Here is an 18,388-nt window from a genome sequence, read left to right on the forward strand (position 1 = left end):
AGCAAGGCGCAGGGCAAAAATCGACTCGACATGTTATTAAAGCAAAAAGAAATTGTAACAAAAGTAAACTTACTGCATGCTTCCAGCAGCCCCAGTCCTCTCTCCCCTCCTCCCGAGGCACCCACCGCGGCTCCCCTGCCTCCCGGGGGCAGCCGGCGGCTTCCAGCAGCTTCCAGCGGCTTCCAGCAGCCCCACTGGCGAAGGTGCATGAACGCACGTCCAATTTGGGCGCTCCAGCTGCGAAGGCGCATGAGCACATGCCATGACCTCGGACTTCCATCCAGGCGCTCAGGACTGTATCTTAAATAAGGAGTAGCCGCAATAAAAATATTAAATAAATAATCATTTTGAAAACTCTCCCAGGAACTTACTTCATTCTTGCACTTGTATTGATGGTTCTTTTTCCTGAAACACGTTTCTACAACAGGCAACACTTCAAGAAAACACAGGTGTCTGATATCTGCGCCGCCTATGATGGTGGTGTATATGTATGAATATATGTGAATGAGTATATAAACGATGATTTTCTACATACATTTTTCTTTATTTTTCAAACTAGATTTAGAGTTTTGGCAGTAGGAGATGAAACTGACAAAGAGAAAAAGCAGGACATCATCACTAGGTGAGTAACAAGGCAAATGATGATGGCAGATCAAGACCAATTGGCCCATCCAGCCTACTCCAATGTCATCCTTTCTGGTAGAAATCCCCATACTGACACCAACATCAGCTCTCCCCCCTCACTTTTTTTTCCTGTATATCAGCCGTGTGCCTACTCCTGCCCTTTTATGAGGACAGTTTTCTAGCTGGGTAACAAAGGTGTGAAAGAGGCTGAAAACTGTCCCATGTGAGCTGCTAAATATAGAATAGCTTGGTCATTTATATTTAGCTCCTCAAAAACTGGGCGTTCCCATGGGCGCAGAAAGGTCAGAGGAGAAAATGACCTCCATAAATGAGATTTTCCAGAGTTCTGCTGCTAGTTTAGCAGAATAGATTTGCACGGTACAAAGCTATGCCTCTGCTTTTTGCCTCCAAACCCTAATCTCCAGTAAAGGAAACTCCTCATCCCCCCCCCCCCCCCCCCCCCCCCCGCAGTCTCCCCCCTCCCCCCCCACTCGATCCAGTGCAAAGACCCTCCGGCAGCCTCCCCTGACTGCTCCTTCCAGGTTACATCCGCTTTCTTTTAGAAGCTTCTTACCACTGCCCTTAGGGTTGTGACCATGACCTCTCCATTCAGGTTACCCTAGCCTTTGAAGTCTGATGCAGCCCATTCTGCTCTTCTCTGCCCGCTGGCTTATAATTACTCCCCTAAAGCTTTCATATGACTGAGCAGACACTCGAGCTCCCCCCATCCTCGTTTCCCGTTTCTTCTTCCTGTTGGGGAAGCCCAAAGGACTATTTGTGATTTACCCTTCACAAACATTGTTCATGCTTTCCGAAGCTGAGCTGTCTCTTGTCTGTTTTTCATTCCAGCGTTGACGATATTCACCTTTTAGTGCTTCACAACCTGATTCAGAGCACCTTGGCCCTCTCGGACACGCAGATGCAAATCTGTCAGTCATTTCAGGTATCTGTATCGCTGTCTGTTTGTTTGTTTGAAATCTTTAATAGCCATATTAGGATTGAAAAGACCGGGCCGAGCACCATGGGAGATCTCTGAAGCACCGCCACCGGTCTCCTCCTCATGTGGTGCGGGGTTCAGGGTGCCCATGGCGCTTGCCACCCTGCTCCTGAAGCGGCCCCTGCAAGAGGAGGCCTCATCCGATGACCCGAGGCCGTCCACAACGATTCCGGTGTCGGGCGCAGACCCCTCCTTGGCATCCCGAGGGGCTGGCCTCACCTCGCCCCTCTCAGCCTGCCCTTTCATCGGAGGCTTTTGAGGCAGAGCTTGAACGTCGGGAGTGCCTGGCGGTGGAACGTGCTTTACGTGACAGGGAGGCGGGGCTCCTACCACTGGTGCCAGTGCCTCCCTCGGTGCCGAGATCTTCGCCTATGCCGGTGCCTGCACTGACGCCGGTTCCAGCGGTGCCTGGGTTGGAACCGTTGTTGGATCAGCTCAATGCTCTCTCCTCTGTGTCCTCCTGACCCAGTTGTTGCCGGCACCCTGTGATCTCTTGGTGACCCGTCGGGCATCGAAGTGTAGGGTGTCTGAGCTAGTCCCCATTGGGGACTCCTATGGGGACGAGGACCCATTGGTGCCCACTGCGCCAATAGGACCCTGTGTGCCCGTCCCTCACTGCCTGAGCTGGTGCACGTAAACGCAGTTTTAAAAATTGCCCCTCCTTCATTCTCCCATGTGTGTAAAGCTACTGTACTTTTCCCTGCTGTTAGGTCGGAAGAGGAAAAGTCGTGCAGAGGTTGTATAATCAAATCTGTTTCTAGAATTTGCTGTGGGTACTGTGCGCCTATTTTGTTGCAGGTATAAAGTGCACAGGTGCTTTGTACCTGTAGTCCACACACCGGTGGGATTTTCAAAGGTAAACTTTATGAGGGGTTTCCCTTAGACAGTGAGCTTGCAGTTCTGCCCATTTTTGTCCTCCCCATGGAAAGGTAACCTGTGCACATGCATGAAAAGAGAGAATTCAGCCCAAGGACTGAATGCCTTTCTTATATCGATACATAGAAACAGAGGAGGTGTCAGCACATAAAGATCACTTGATGCACCCAGTCTGCATGCCTGCCGTGCTCTTACGGGTCTTATTCGATCTGCAATCTTCTCCCTATTCCCGCCACTAAGGTCCTTTTTGTGGCTGTCCCATGCATGCGTGAATTCTGCCACTGTTTATGTGTATAGCGCTTACTTGGATCAAAATGAATTGGATGCATTTTGCTCTAAAACTACAGAGAGTAACACATGAAAAGTTCACTTGCTGATTAGCAGTGCCCTCTCTGCATGAACTACAGATAAAGAGGATACTTTTCAGAGGGAGATACCTGGCTGGATCCCCCAGGGTGAGAAATACACCCCTCAGAGTGACTAAATCTAGCTACCCGGATTTAGTTAAAACAAATCCCGAGGGAGGAGATGGGTTGGGGAAGGGAAAATACATGCATAGATTTGAATTTCAAAGTGCATAACCAATCCCAGATATTGTAGCTGCATGGTCTACAGGTATTTTGTACCAGAGGACTTTTTAGCTGATTTCCTAAGGGGAAATTAAATGCCAGGAACATGGATACAAAAATACCTGCAAACCATGCACCTGCACAGGTTACTCTAAAGTGCCCCATAAATTTTTAAGCTTGATTTAGACACATAGAATTAGCAGAAGTTTTTGAAACTTGTGAGCAGTAGTGCCAGTCATCAAGGCTTCAACCCTGGCTACTGTCCATTCACTTGTCTTTCACATACATTCATAATTCAGTCATTTAAAAAAAAAAAAAATAAATTTTATCTAAAGTAGACAGTATATCTCACATTTACTTTCCTCATGGTTGGATCTGAAATGGCAGAACAGCAGTTAGATTGTAACGTTTGATTTAAAATTCTTTAAACAGCTGCTCTGTAATTGCTCAGCATAGTCGGAAGCAGCCACACTAAAAAGAGGCCAGCAGGTGAGAGCTCACACGTTAGTATCCATCCAGTTGGTCCATACATCATGTGAGGTTGCATGTGACATTCATTGCTAAAGTGAGCCAGCTAAATTCAGCACCATACAATGTCATTTGTGACGTTGTCATGGACTTGCAGGGGAGTTGCTCGGAGAGAGAAATAATTTTGCGGCAGAGCTAGGGTCATCGCAGGACTTCCTTTTGCTTTCCAAAGGAAAAAAAAAAAGCAAAGTTGCTCTACTATGCATTAGGATCAGTACTGCCATTGCATATCTGCAGATAAATCATATATAAAACTGATGGGAGCATCAGGAAGACAGAGGAAGTGTGTGCATGCTTGTATTGCATTTAAATGGCTAGTACTTTCCTTTTCCCTGTAAGGAAAAAGTACTGAACGAGTGACAGTAATAATGTTTGAAAATGAAATTTCAGTTGCATGCAGGATGTGTGTTCTTATCACACATGTTTTTTGGGAACAAGATAAAGATTTCACTGCAAATATTAGTCTAATGGGTCAAGCACCTTATTCGTAGAGTCTGTGTGTGTGCAATTACCTTCCAGAGTAGTTATCCTTCGTTTCAGCAAAGCTCCCTTTTATCTCTGAGCCTTACAGCAATACCATTTAACCCAAACAGTACTACTTGTACATCATGTATTCAGTTAACCTACAGTGTTGTTCTCTGAACATCCCACTTGAATTATATGCAAAGCATTTGTCTCGAACAAAGATTTTGAGAGGGAGCCCATAAGTACGGAAAAGTGAGTCCACTCCGTGATTATGGTTTGCAGTCTAGATCTAGACTGTAAGACTGGCCACATAAAGGCGAAGTCTGCGAATACTTTTAACCTGCAAATTTTGCACTGATTTTCAATGTGAATGTCCGCCTGTACTTTCACTTTTTAACTGGCGGACCAGGGAAACTGCCTGCTCACATTGACGCCTACTAATTTCCGAATAGCTTTGCAAGAAAAAAAATGTGCGCATGCTTTTGAAAATTGAAAAGTGTGTGTAGAGTTCTAAGCCCCACCCCCAGAAACTGCAGGGTTACACGCATGCACATGAGTGCACCTGCCTATGGGGAGGGCAGTTCTTAAGGAGCCATTTCTGCAGGTGTAAAGTACTATTTTTATCTGCGGAAATGGCTTTGAAAATGACCCTCCGAGATCCCCTCTATGTCCTTTTAATGCAGTACTAGGGCATTGCACGGTCGCTGTAGCTTGGTAAAATCCCATGACTTCTCCTTGTTTTTGTAGACATTTCGCCTATACAGGGATTACAGTGATGACATACTAGTGAAGGCATTCTTAGAATATCAGAAGAAAGGTTTGGTAAATCGCCGTCGTGTGAACCACACTCTGGGCCCCAAAAAGAAACGGGCATTACCATTTGCACCTATGTCTTACCAGCTCTCTCAGACTTACTATCGGTAAGTATGCTGCAGAAATGGATTCATGCATGTGAGTGCAAGCACCATTTCCAAATTTTTCCCTTGATTTCTTGAGCATTTGCTCATGGCGGCAATAACCTGTGCTTTCCTCTTTCCTTCAATGCAGCGTTTTTACCTGGCGGTTTCCAAGCACAATTTGTGTGGAGTCCCATCAGTTTCTGGAGAAACTGAGGACTGCTGAGAGAAGCGACCAGGCGGACACGTTTTCATTCGGAGAGCAGGAGGCGACTGCAAACGTGGTCATGTTCCCTCTGGATGGGCCTGGGGGCCAATGCACAGCCCTTCTGTCCCTTCTCTCGCTGGGTCTGGCTTCCGTGGATGTGAGAATTCCCGAGCAGGTAGTGGTGGTGGACAGCACCATGGTGGAAAATGAAGTCACGAAAAGGTAAGCGTCAGTAGAACCGCTCACAAACCATGGCATTGGTCATGGGTTGGGCCACTGGGTGTATTTGGTCTCAGAATTGCATTCTCTCAGCCATTATAAAATGGCAAAAAAATGAGAATGGGCAAAAACAAAAAACAAAACTTGTCCTAATTTTAAATTTAGAGACTAATTTTGGGCAAAACGGTGCTTTAGCTGCAGAAATTGCCTGCCAGCTCTGCGGGTAAACCTACACACGTATGTTCTGTATTGTGTATAACTTTACCCACACTGAGCAGACGTGTTCCTAGGGACAGGGTTGGGAACTTGTATGCCTACTTTTGCATGTTTCAAAAAGCATGTGAGTACATTTTCCTGGGAAAACATCTTTGCACAAATTAGCAGGTGATCTTTTGCTGCGTAGTTTTGGTGAGATAATTTTCAAAAGGCATGCATAATTGAAAACTCTTGTCCGCAAGTAATTGCCTTTAAAATCTATGCAAGCTGCTTTAAAAAAAAAAAAAAGATTTTATCCCCTTAGAGTGCAGCTTTCAAACTGTCCACTGTGGGACAGAGACTGGGTGCACCAGTTCTCAAAGCAAAAATATTTACATACTTTTCCCTTTAAAACTTGCCATGGACACAAAGTGCATGTGGTCATTTGCTACCTGCTTTTTCTGCAAGCACCACCATTTTTAAATGGCATCTCCAAGCGTCCCTTTCCTCTCCCAACCTACACTCTCTCACGCATACACCCCTGGGAATGCCTCCTTTTGCTGCAAATATATGCTTTATAGAACAATGTGCAGACTTTTTTATGCATGTTGAGGGAGGGCAGTTTTAGACAGCTTATTCATGCAGGTTAAGCACTTTGATAATTGGTCTCATAAGAACAAATGTATTTAATCAAATGAACATGCATTATTTGGGGAAAATAACAGTTGACTGTTTCATAACAATGTAAATCTTTTTGCAGTTACTAGCTAAATCAATATGAGATAGCTCAGTAGTATGTAAGTACTCGGAATAAAAAACCTTAAATAGTTACTCTGCACTGCTTGGTCTCCTGGGAAAACCATGGTAACTTTAGATATAGTGTTGTCTTGAGCACAGACAATGCACAGATACCTGTCTTGAAGAGAAAACAGTAAACACCTGACCTTCCTTGGGTGTTAGTAGTTCTTATGCATTGCTCTCTAACTTATCCCCTCAATAGTGAACAGGAGCTGTTATCCAAAATCTGGAAAGTGGCCAAAGGTCATTGCTAGTCAGTCAGTCAGACTTATCCAGATGTGTGGCTTATGCTCACCGATCAGCAGATGGAGACAAACAGATTCACTGATGTCACATAAGAACATAAAACTTGTCATTCTGGGTCAGACTAAAGATCTTTCAAGCCCCAGTATCCTGTTTCCAAAAGTAGCCAATCCAGATCACAGGTATCTGGCAAGATCCCAAGGGGTAGATAGATTCCATACTGTTTACAACCTTATATGCATCCATTGTGACCTCAGCCTGCCAGTATTTCGATAAAAATGGATCATCAGTGCTTCCTTTGCTTTGCAATGTTAGGACATTTTTAATTTCAAGTCCTACTCTTTGGGTTGGCCATGGCTCCAAAAACCTTTTTCAAAGGTGATGGCAGTTGTGGCAGCAGCACTCCACAATGAAGGGATTTTGGTGCATCTTATCTGGACAGCTGATTGATAAGAACAAAGTCAGGAAAGTACGCTGGCCACTCAGAAGGTGGTTTGTTTTTTGCAAGAGTTGAGTTGGATAGCCAATTTCTCCAAGAGCAGTTTACAACTCAGACTCAGGAGTATCTTGGTATTCTATTCAATTAAACATAGGCCAACTTTGGCTGATGGAACAAAAAATCCAGAAACTGAGTCGTCAAATTCTTGCATTGTTGTCCGCCTGTCAGGTGAAGCAGGCCCCACATGAACTGGCCCATAATGGGCTGCCTGGAGACAGGAAAACTGCCAACACCCACTCACAGCACACAGGGACCTGCTCCATCTTCGCCGTGAGCGATGCAGGCTCCTGCTCCATCTTCGCTGTGAGGGAAGGCCATTCCGCTCATGGCGAAGATGAAGCAGGCCCAGGCGTGCTGCGAGCAGAGGCCGTCCCACTTATGGCAAAGATGGTGCAGGCCCTGGTGAGTGTGTGGGTAAGAATGCAAGCCTGGGGGGTGAGAGAGAGAGAGGAAGTGGAGTGTGTATATGTGTGAGAGATGGGAGCTGGTGTGTGGTAAAAGGGATATTGTGTGTGTGTGTGTATGTGTGTGCTTGCTTGTTTTGTTTGTGAGAGCAGGAGCCTGTGTGAGAGTGTGTGTATGTGTAAGTGAGAGCCTTTGTGAATGGATGTGTGTGTGAGAGAGGGAGCTTATGTGTAGGGGGGAGGTGAGAGAGAGATACAGGTGATATGCAGGGAGGAACCTCCAGACTTGCATGGGATGTGGACGCGGCTCCAAATGCAGACCCGGATGCGAATAAGGATGATCCGGATCAGGGCGAGATTCCGGTGTCAGAAAGAGATGACCCTAGGGTGGTCCGCTTGTTTAAGAAGGATGAATTGCGGCCCCTTATTCCTCAGGTTTTGCAGGAATTGGGGGTTAAGATAACTTAGGAAGAGTCTGATAAAGAGGGCATGAATCCAGTCCTGGATGGGCTGTGGGGCCCTCCTAGTGCTTTTCCCTTGCCTAAGAAGATTCGCAAGTTGGTGAGCCGGAAGTCCCACAGAAGTAGGTCTAAAGGTTGGCAGGGCCATGGCTAAGCTTTACCCTCTGATGGAGGAGACCTTGGAGCTCCTGTGGGTACCAAAGGTGGATGCGGCAGTTTCAGCGCTGACCAAGAAGATGACCATTGCGGTAGCGGGGCCTGCTGTGCTCTGTAGGATGTTCAGGACCAGAAGTTGGAGATTGTTAAAGTGGATGTTTGAAGCCACAGTTTATGGCAGCATGATGCAGAGGGCTTGTTTGTGCTGAGTGCAGAAGGCTCAGTCTGTCTGCTTGTCTTCTTTTAGTAAATTCTGCTACGTCTGAGTATAAATTACTTTACACCTTGGATGAGAGGAGACTTGCTATGAAGTGTCTCAAGGTTACTAATGCTTTCAGGAAGTCAGATCATCTCTTTGTTCTGTGTGGGGATGTGTGGAAAGGTGAGGGAGCTACTAAAGCCACAATAACTTGGTGGATTAAGGATGGAGAATCCGGTAAGTCTTTACCTGAGCAAGTGAGGGTGCATTCCACAAGAGCGCAGGCTGCTTCATGGCCAAAGCTGCAGTTGGTTTCTCATCTGGAGATTTGTAGAGTAGAATTGGTGGTCTTTGCATTCTTCTAAGCAATATAGTTTAGTCTAACTGTTGGGGAGGAGACCTCCTTTGCTTCCAGTTTCCTGCCCTAATTAATCATAGCTTTGATACATCCAACACATCTAGAGTGGTCTGACTGGATGAATAGGAAGGAGAAATTACTTCTTACTTGATAAGTCTCCTTTCCTTAAGTCCAGTCAGACCAGTCCAGGACCTTTCCTGTGCTGCTAAACAACTCAACTTTCAGTTAGAATTTAAGACAATAATTGGTTCTGTGGTTTTTTTCTATAAGACAGGTGAGTGTTTTTCCATGTTTAATAATTTATCTTTTGGCTTCCCAACTACTTTATTTCTTGGAAGCCCTCTGGTTTAAAAAAAAAAAGGAAAATAAAATGTGTTTAAATTGAAGTTTTCCACAGTTAGCTTGTTACAGATAATATTGGCAGACTGAGTTCACCGTGGATGCATATAAAGAGTGACATCAGCAAATCTGTAGTCTCTTGTCTCCAACTGCTGTTCAGTAAGCATAGCCTGTTTTTTGAATGGACTTGAGGAAAGGAAATTATCAGTAAAGTAATTTCTCCTTTCCAAGATAAATCCAATGGTTAAAATGTTTCTTCCACAGACCTCCAGATTAAATGTAAAGTTGCTCTACACAATTCTATTCAAATTATATTACTCTGATTTTGAAATCAAAAAGTGGAGAAATTGATATTCTTATGGTTCAAAAGCCACTTTTATGATCCTTTCAGCCTCAAATGACATGACTCGTTCAGTTTCAAGCTTACAGGCTGTTAATCTTTTAGTGTTGTGCAGTAAAAAAAAAAAGAAAATAGTCTCTGTAAATCATACAAATCATATAACAAGCTCAGTTTCTGTGAAAGAATGCAATGCTCTGTATTACAGAATTGCTAACGGTACATTTGTGTTGCAGCTTCACAAAGGATGGCTTGGATGAGGATTTTGATGAAGATGAGGACTTGGACGAAAGCCCTGTAAATAAGCACAAGATAGAAGTGAAAGCTCGGCAAGCATCTCACACCAATTATTTGCTTATGCGAGGATACTACATGCCGGGGATCGTCAGCACACGCAACCTCAACCCAAATGACAACATTGTGGTGAATTCTTGCCAAGTGAAGATCAAGCTACGATGTACACCCACTTGCGGAAGGCTGAATGCTGCAGGTCCGTGCCGAATCACAAATTTTCAATGCAGGTAGAAGTGGGAGGTTTATTTGGCAATGATCAAACCATAGACCATGAAAGAGCAAACATCATAATTATTTCATATTCCTCTTATGTCATGCAAACTTTATACATAAAAATAGATTTCCTGTTCCGTGTACGTACCCGGATCAGTCCAGACCGTGGGTTGAGCCTTCTGTCCAGCAGATGGAGACAGAAAAAGTTTTACTGATACTGACATATAATCTGGTGTGCTACCTGCAATCCCTCAGTGTTTCTCTGTCTCCAGCAGATGGTAGAGGTGAAAATCCTGCAGTCTAATAAAAAAAAAAAAAAAAAAATAGATTTTTAGGATTGGAGGATTCCTCCCAGAAGTGACAAGCAAGGGGGTTGGGGACCCTTGCCTGGCTTGGTCGTTTTGCTGCTGGGGGTGGACAACTGGTGGTGCCAGTTCCCTTTCTCCCAGGAAAACTCTTGGGGTCCTGCAGCAGTTTGGCCACACAGGGAAGTACCCCTTTACTTCTGCTTTCTCTTTATTTTTCTCTCTGGTAAAGTTTTAAGAAAAAACAAGAAAAGCAGGCAGAGTTGCGGCAGGCAGAATGGCAGTATTACAGCAGCTGAGAGGGCTGCGGGAGGTATTCCAGCCAAGTTTTATTTGTGGAAGAGTTCTCGGGAGACACTTTCAGTTTTGTGCCCTTCCTTTCAGATTGGCAACGACTCGGCATATCTTCACTAAGTTGATGGTGGTTGTGGTGGCGGCACTCAGAAAGAAGGATATACTGGTTCACCTGTATTTAGAAGACTTGCTTATTCAAGTGAAGTTGGAAATCCTTTGCAGACAGGTCCTGCAGCAGTTGAGGTCAATAGGCTTGATGGTGAATCTGGCAAAAAGTCATCTCACCCCTTCTCAAGTTTTGGAGGTCTTAGGAGTGTGCTTAGACACCAGGATAGGAAGGGTCACATATTCAAACTACAGACACAGGTTCGCAGACTGTTGAATGCTACAGTGCCCAGGGTCTGAGACTACCTTCAGGTTCTAAGCTCTATGGCATCAATGTTGAAGTTAGTTCCTTGGGCCTTTGCTCATATGCGGCCTCTGCAAAAGTCTCTTCTTTCCCGGTGGGATCCATTGTCCGATCAGTTTCATCTTCCGCAGTCTCTGAAAGACTGGAACTGGCAGCCTCCTCCAGAGTGGCTTGGCCAGCTCATCTGAGTTGCAGAGTGAACTTGGATGTTCCAGACTGGGTGGTAGTTACTACCGATGCCAGTTTCACTGGATGGGGTGCAGTGTGCCAGGGTCAGATGGTCCAAGGATGAGGCATCCTGGTCTATCAATCGGTTAGAAACGAGGGCATTGCATTTCACGTTGCTTGCCTTTCTGCCTCTATTACGTGATCGCCTGTGCGCATCTTGTCGGACAATGCAACCACCGTGGCTTGTATCAATTGACAAGGGGGAGCCAAGAGTCAGGCCCAGGATTTGTTTCCCAAGAGGAACGACATCTGGCGTTGCTAGCGGCGTCCCAGATAGCCTCACTACTGCGGTCGCAGAAGAGAACACGGGGCATTGGGAGTCTATGCTGTGGTTCTACCTTGGCCCAAGGGATTCTTCTTTACATGCCCCCCCCGTGGCCGCTGATGGGCAAGGTGCTATGGCGGATAGAAAATCATCTGGGAGAGGTGATCCTGGTGGTGCCGGAGTGGCCACGATAGCCATGGTTTGTGAACCTGATCAATCTGGCCGTAACTGGACGGTTGCAGCTCACGCATCTATCAAGGCTTCTTTTTCAGCGTCCAATATTTTCAGAACAGGTGGATCGCTTTTGTCTTGCGGCTTGGCTTTTGAGAGGAAGCATTTGAGGGGGAAAGGATATTCAGAGGTTGATATTTCCACCTTGTTGTAGATTAGAAGGCCATCCACTTCCTTGTCTTATGTGAGGATCTGGAAAATCTTTGAGGCCTGGTGTATGGGTCATGGAGTAAGACCTACTCAGACCTTGGTAACTCACATCTTAACCTTTTTGCAGAAAGGATTGGTGAAGAGCTTGGCCTTTAACTCTCTCAAGGTGCAGGTTGCAGCCTTGGGCTGTCTTCGTGGCAAGGTGCATGGAATGTCCTTGGCCGCTCATCCAGATGTGGTGCAATTTCTTTGGGGGAGCAAAACATTTGTGTCCTCCAGTGCAGAAAATATGTCCTTCCTAGAACTTAAGTTGGTCCTAAGAAGGATGTGTATGGCACCCTTTGAACCTTTGAGGGCAACTATAAAGGATCTCATGCTGAAGGTAGTTTTTCTAGTGGCAATTTGTTCGGCCCGAAAAATTTCTGTGCTTTAAGTATTGTCATGTAGAGATCTGTGGATTCTGGGATCTCATTGCATACAGTGCCCTCTTTTCTCCCAAAGGTTGTATTAGCGTTCCATTTGAGTCACATGGTGAATCTTCCAGTTTTCCCAAATTTGGACTTGTCCACTCCACACACGAAGGGATCTGCGGCTTTTGGATGTAAAACGAGCTCTGTTACATTACCTCAAAATCACCAATAGCTTCTGGATATCTTACCATCTCTTTGTACTGTGGAGTAGGACTAAGAAGGGGCAGAAAGCCTCAAAATCCACGATTGTGCAGTGGTGGAAGGAAGCTGTAGGCTCGGCTTGTATCTGTAAAGGGTGTCCTGACCCGGTGGGATTGAGGGCTCACTCTACTCAGGCGCAGGCAGCTTCCCGGTTTGAGTGCCAGCAAGTGTGGCCGCAGGAGATTTCTCAGGCGGCCACTTGGAAATCGTTACACACTTTTGCCAGACACATCGTTTGGACGTCCATGCTCCAGAGGCCTTGGGCTTTGGAGAGAGTGTTCTTTGAGCGGGACTCTTGCAGTTCACCCTAGTTAGGGAAGCTTGGGTACATCCCAGGAGTCTGGACTGATTGGGGTATGAACAGGAAAGGAAAATTGTTTTTTACCTGCTAATTTTTGTTTCTGGAATACCACAGATCAGTCCAGAGTCCGCTCGTATTTCTTTTGTATATATGCTGCAGAGTTGCTCAGGATTTTTCTGCTGTTTTGTGGTTGGAAAGAGAGGATTTTTCCATTGTGGGATTCTGCCTTTCTCCTGCTTATTGTGGGAGGTTCAATTACATTAGGGTCTTATAGTATGTATCTTGGCTTAGGTACAGGTCAGTACTGACGGGACTGCAGGTGGCACACCAGGTTATATGGCAGTGTCAGTGAAACTTTCTCTGTCTCCATCTGCTGGAAGGGAGGCAAAACGCAGGAGTCTGGACTGATCAGTGGTATTCCAGGAACGAAAATCACCAGGAACGAACCAACTTTCCTTTCTCCTTCTAGGTTTATCACGTAGGATGTGATTCATGAATAACCTTTTGGGGTAAATTTTCAAAAGGATTTTGATGGCAAAAAGGGCAGGGCTGGGGCAGGCCCACAGAAGTATGCCTGGTGATTTCACTTTCAAATCGCCGTGCCTGCTTTATCCTGCACTATTTTGCACTTCCCCGTAGCATCAGACTGCTGGGGGATTTTCAAAAGGATACTCCACAAGAGCAAAAGGAGGCCAACTAATGTCATAAGAGCGGCCAGAAGCACTCTGTGAGCATTGTGATCCCAGCACTTGGACTGAATTTCTCAAGGTGCTGGCTGGGTGGGAGGGTTACTACTGCTAAGAACCGGGGAGGCCAGCCAGAGGACCCCACCACATTTCTGTTGTATTTGCTTCCTGAAGGATTTGGGGGAGGGGGTGCTTGGCCCAGCAGGGCCATATTTAAGGCCAGTTAAGTTTAAGGTTATCCAGCCACATGCAGCCGGATAAACAGAACAGCTCTGAGGTATTCCTAAAGTTATCTGGCTAACTTAGCTGATTTTCATCTAGATCTAGCTAAGTTGGCTGGAAAAAGTAGCTCCCCGCAGAACGCTCCTACATTATCCAGCTAAATTTTAAGTGTCTGACATATTCGAAGTCTGCATTTAGCTGGATAACTTACAAGCTATCCAGCTAAATGCCTTTGAATATGGACCTCTTGATATTCCCGTCTTTTTCCAAGAATGGCCTCAAGGCAGATTATAATGAAATTTAAATGTAACGGCAAAGTAACAACATTAGTGGTAATGTCATTTGCAGTCGTATCTGAATGAAATGTACATTCACAGTAGCATTACAGTTTTCCCCTTTAATATTTTGTAGTGCACCAGATACATCTTAGGAGGATTTATTTGTCTTCTCCACCTTGGTGAATGAGCGTGCCTCAGGCTGTTTGGTCACCCTGCCCTGTTTTAGCACTGAGCGCACTATGGCTATGTCTTGTAGGCCCTTCTGTAGTTGATGATTTGGGCGTGGGAGTTCCAGGTCTTCCTGCCGTCTTCACCAGACTGCTGACTGTGAGGAGTGAGTACAGCTTGGAGGAATTGGAGAAGCAGTGTGTAGACTATCATGGGTACACTTCCAAAGACGTGTCTGCCATGCTGGAGGTGCTCGGAGCCATCGAAGCCAGCTCATATGTTGGCGTGGACAAGTTTGACGTGGGCGGCAGATTCTCCAACTATAAAGAAAGGGACAGTGAGCGCAGCAGAACGCTACAGCAGTATATTCAGGTTGGTTCATGCCGGCCTTTCTAGGTCTGTGAATTGCTTTCGGCATTTATTCTAAGACATTTTCAGAATAAAGTAAGGGTTTATAACAAAGATGTTTTTGACAGTCTGTACTGTCCCATTCACTTCGCCACATCATTAGAATCAGCCTATTATTCTGAGCCCATCTGAACTACCTGCCCCTGCTCACTGCCCTTTGTGATAGGAGGGCTTTCATTTACAGCAATCAGGGGGCATTTCTCTGATTAGGTGCCACCCCCTTGCTTGTATAACCCAGCCCTGGGTAGAAAGTCACAAACTGTGGCACACCTTCAGTCTCACCCCTTGGTGTTGCTGTTACATGATGAGTGAGATTCCCTTCCCCTGGGGATTGTGCACACTGCTTCCACAGCACTACAGATAGTGAATTTAAAGGGGCGCTCCCCCTTTATAAAAAGTGAGCATTTTGTCCCTGCATGATAATTCTTAAATTAGTGTGAATTTATTTCTCTACTACTATTGAGAATCTAGGGGATTGGGCTTTATCTTTTGAGGAAGGTCGTCTGTATACAAAAAAATCTATAAATAAATAAATAAATGTTAATGACAGCTGAGCTGTACAGTAATGAAACATTGTTTTATTTTTGCCTTATTTAATAATAATTTGATTTTATGTAGCACTGTCATCTAAGCAAGTTTCCCATGCCCTTTATTTAATGAAACTCAAAGGTGAGGAAAAATGTTTATGCAGAAATAAATCTCCATGTGGCAGGACGAAATACCCTTTCATCCAGCCCAAATACTATTTTTACCAAAGAAAAAATGTACATGGCTGAGGAATTTTGCAGAATGAAGGCTGGTATAGTTTAGTTAGAGCATTCAAGAAACAGACATGACATGGAGCTCTAAAGCCCCATTCTTTTTCCATAGAGCAGTTTTTGAAAAGAGAATGATTTTCATTTATAATTTCTGCCTCTGCTAGTAACTTGTGGGAGCCACTATGGGTTTGCCAAGAATAAAATAACTGCAGTCTTCGATCCACTGTATGCAGTGATTTCTGCATCTGGGTCCGTCTAATAAATGCTAAAAGTATGATGTTCCTTTCAGGATCTCATAAACCTGCAATATGTGCTGGAAGTAGGAGGCAATTCACTACGACTTGTTGCAATGATGCATGCCCATCCTTGGCTATTACATTCAGCACGCTTCAAGAATAAAGAGGAAGATCCTACTGAAGGAAATCTAGCCAAAATAACACACGAATCCATTCCTCCTTTAGAAATGCAGCAGCACTATGATGGGCAAGATCCAAAGACTCAGTCAGAGGAATGCTCTGAGGATGGAAGCCAGTTACGAGGAGCATTCAAACCAGCCTTCAGTAGTAACGGAACATGCAAAGGACCAAAAATGAAAGATTCCAGCCACCTTGTCCATGAAGAATCGAATATGAAGAAAAGAAAAACGTGTGAAGATAGTGATTCTGACGGATCAGCTAAAGAGCCACTTCCTAAGAAGGCCGTGCTGGAAAACCAGCCTTCAGAAAGATCTACTGAGCCCAGCAGTGTAACAGGCTCCATCCCGCCTCGTTCATTAGGGGTGGAGGAATCAAAAATACCAGAAAACCTTGTCAGTGATGATCAAAGTGAGCAAGGGACAGCACATTCTGAAGAGGCAGAGAAGAAAGGAGACGATGTCAGTGTTAGCGGAGAGCTACAGAAAAGAGTAACGCAAATCACAGGATCCTCAGCAATTGCTAATATTTGTGAAGAAAAAGAAATTTCAGAAGAATCCAAGGGTAAGGATCTTAATCTGTGCATGTTATTTCTTTGGTATGTAATAATTGTGCTTGTTTGGCATTTCTAACCACACTGGGATGTTAAACTAAGCATTCCACAAACATTTCTAAAATGTTTAGGACTATAACATTTATTACCTGTCAGTGTTGGTACTTCAATCTGCTAGACGGAGGGGCAGGATGGATAATATTACCAGTTACAGCTAATAATAATGTTTAATTGTCCAGGTTTTGTTGTATTTAGTATTGCGCAGGCTTTACCACGTGCAATGCTAAATACAGTTTAAGCTTGAACCCAAGAATGGTAAGTGACTTACTCAAGATTATACAGTGGGGGGCAGAGGTGGGAATCAAACTTGTGTTTCCCCAGCTGTATTTCCCTAAGCTCTTAGCTAGTCTGTTAGGCAGAGGAAATTACTGTTCCACAGTCTTACTTAGCAGGGTTAGAATGCAAAGTCCCTCTCAGAGGCTGAAATGGATGAGCAACCAGGAATGTCCGTCAACACCAAATTCATATTCCCTGTACGTACCTGGATCAGTCCAGACCGTGGGTTGTGTACTCCTTCCAGCAGGAGTCAGAGCAAAATTGTAAGGACAGCCCCTTATAGGTTAGAGCGCCCTCTGCGTCCCTTCAGTATTACTCTGACTCCAGCAGAGGAAGGTCACACCTGCGGTTTCCCTTGTTTTACTAAATTTTCTATCTTGGGATGGATCTTTGTTAGAAAAAAAAAAAAAAAGATTTTCTTTTTAACTTAGAGGATTTCTGAAGGCAGGTCTCCGTCCACCAGCCAAGACTTTCCCTTTTCACCCTATGCTCCTCCAGTTGTTCTAAGATAGCCAGTACCGAAGCTCCTCTCATCAAGACTTTCCTAACTGAGCACCAAACTTTAATCAACTTCCAGACTCTCACATATGCAAAGATGTGGAAACGTTCTTGTACCACAAAAGGGTATTTACAGCCTTCTGAGAATGTCCCTTCTCTGACAGATGAGACCTCTCAAGGGCCAAACAATAATACAAAACCAAGTTGGATTATTCTCGTGAACCGCAGGCACCTGTACAGTAGGCCTCTGTCCTGTCAACAACAGCAGAGCCCAGCCAGCATCCTCACTAGAGCTGCATACCAGGGACACCTTGGCCAGTTGGGAGCTACCAATAACACTAGCACTAGCCCCTGATGCCGTGGAATCTTCTGCAAGCTCTGCACACCAGAAGCCATGGAGGGAACACTTAAAGAAGACCTTGAACCCTCCAATCTCGAATCGGGGCATCCAAACCAGATGACCCTCTTACTTTTCTGCAGTTGAAAAATCTTTTCATCTATGCTCTGCTGTTGACCACCATAAAGTCCACTACTGGTTCTCCCCATTAGAACACAACTAGGAAGAGCACCTCTTGGGACATCTTCTCCAATGTCTAGCCTGTTGCGACTGAGGAAGCTCATTTATGCATTCTCTACTACTGCTATATAAGCAGCAGGAGAGCCCTTTTGCATGCCTCTCTACCCAATCTAATTGCAGATCTTCCTTTTCTGCACATGCTGGCACCTGGTCCCACCTCGAAAAAATACATATGCCACCATCATGGCATTGGATGACAAAATACTGACTGCTGACCCTGAAGAATGGGAGCAAACTGAAGGAGTGCAAGTGATTGATGGACTACTTGGTTTCTTTCAGATTGAACCACTAGACTTTGACTGTAAATGCCTTAGCCCTAGAGACTGGCATCCGAGCTCACCTTTTTCCAAATGGGAGATTCAAGATTAGAGATCCACTCCCACTTCAGTTACCAAAACAAATCTCTCATTGGCTTACATTATCAGAGGGAGCCTCATAGATTACACCTGGGATTGAGGAGACTACTTTGAAAGTTAGGCCTTCTGCAAGGATTTCATGTGCACCCTTGCCCAAATAACTGAATGCACGGTAGCCACCATGGAACCCAATACCTGAAGATAAATCCACATCATGGATCTCTGAATCCTCAAACTATGCACCTGGTTCTGTAACTTCCAGATCATTTACATCTGTCAACTGGATTCAGCCTTCCCTGGTGTCTAATTAAAACCCCAGCCCAGGTCTTGCAATAACTGCATCACTTTGGCCATCGCTGATTTGCTTTCCTGGGCTGACTTCGCTAAGATCCAACCAATCTTC

General features: G+C 45.1%; 2 protein-coding genes across 7 annotated transcripts in view; one reads left to right on the top strand and one right to left on the bottom strand.

The window, feature by feature from the left end:
* The window catches only part of GTF3C1 (general transcription factor IIIC subunit 1), a 101,469-nt gene that overhangs the window by 77,347 nt on the left and 5,734 nt on the right, over positions 1–18,388 (top strand). Inside the window, exons 28-34 of the mRNA XM_029576904.1 lie at positions 560–622; positions 1,474–1,567; positions 4,807–4,979; positions 5,107–5,385; positions 9,608–9,861; positions 14,175–14,458; positions 15,542–16,229. Of these exons, the coding sequence (XP_029432764.1) occupies positions 560–622; positions 1,474–1,567; positions 4,807–4,979; positions 5,107–5,385; positions 9,608–9,861; positions 14,175–14,458; positions 15,542–16,229 (1,835 nt within the window). The remainder of the gene's footprint in view (positions 1–559; positions 623–1,473; positions 1,568–4,806; positions 4,980–5,106; positions 5,386–9,607; positions 9,862–14,174; positions 14,459–15,541; positions 16,230–18,388) is intronic.
* Positions 6,246–18,388, bottom strand: part of SNRNP25 (small nuclear ribonucleoprotein U11/U12 subunit 25) — a 32,459-nt gene continuing 20,316 nt past the window's right edge. For 3 of the 6 annotated variants that reach the window (XM_029576907.1, XM_029576906.1, XM_029576905.1), the window contains exon 7: positions 9,386–14,406. The gene's annotated coding sequence lies outside the window, so the exon portion shown is untranslated. Of the gene's footprint in view, positions 14,407–18,388 lie in introns of all 6 variants that reach the window. The other 3 variants (XM_029576908.1, XM_029576909.1, XM_029576911.1) reach the window with 2 other exon arrangements.

This window comes from Rhinatrema bivittatum, chromosome 14, assembly GCF_901001135.1.
Source record: "Rhinatrema bivittatum chromosome 14, aRhiBiv1.1, whole genome shotgun sequence".
Classification (NCBI taxonomy): Eukaryota; Metazoa; Chordata; class Amphibia; order Gymnophiona; family Rhinatrematidae; genus Rhinatrema; species Rhinatrema bivittatum.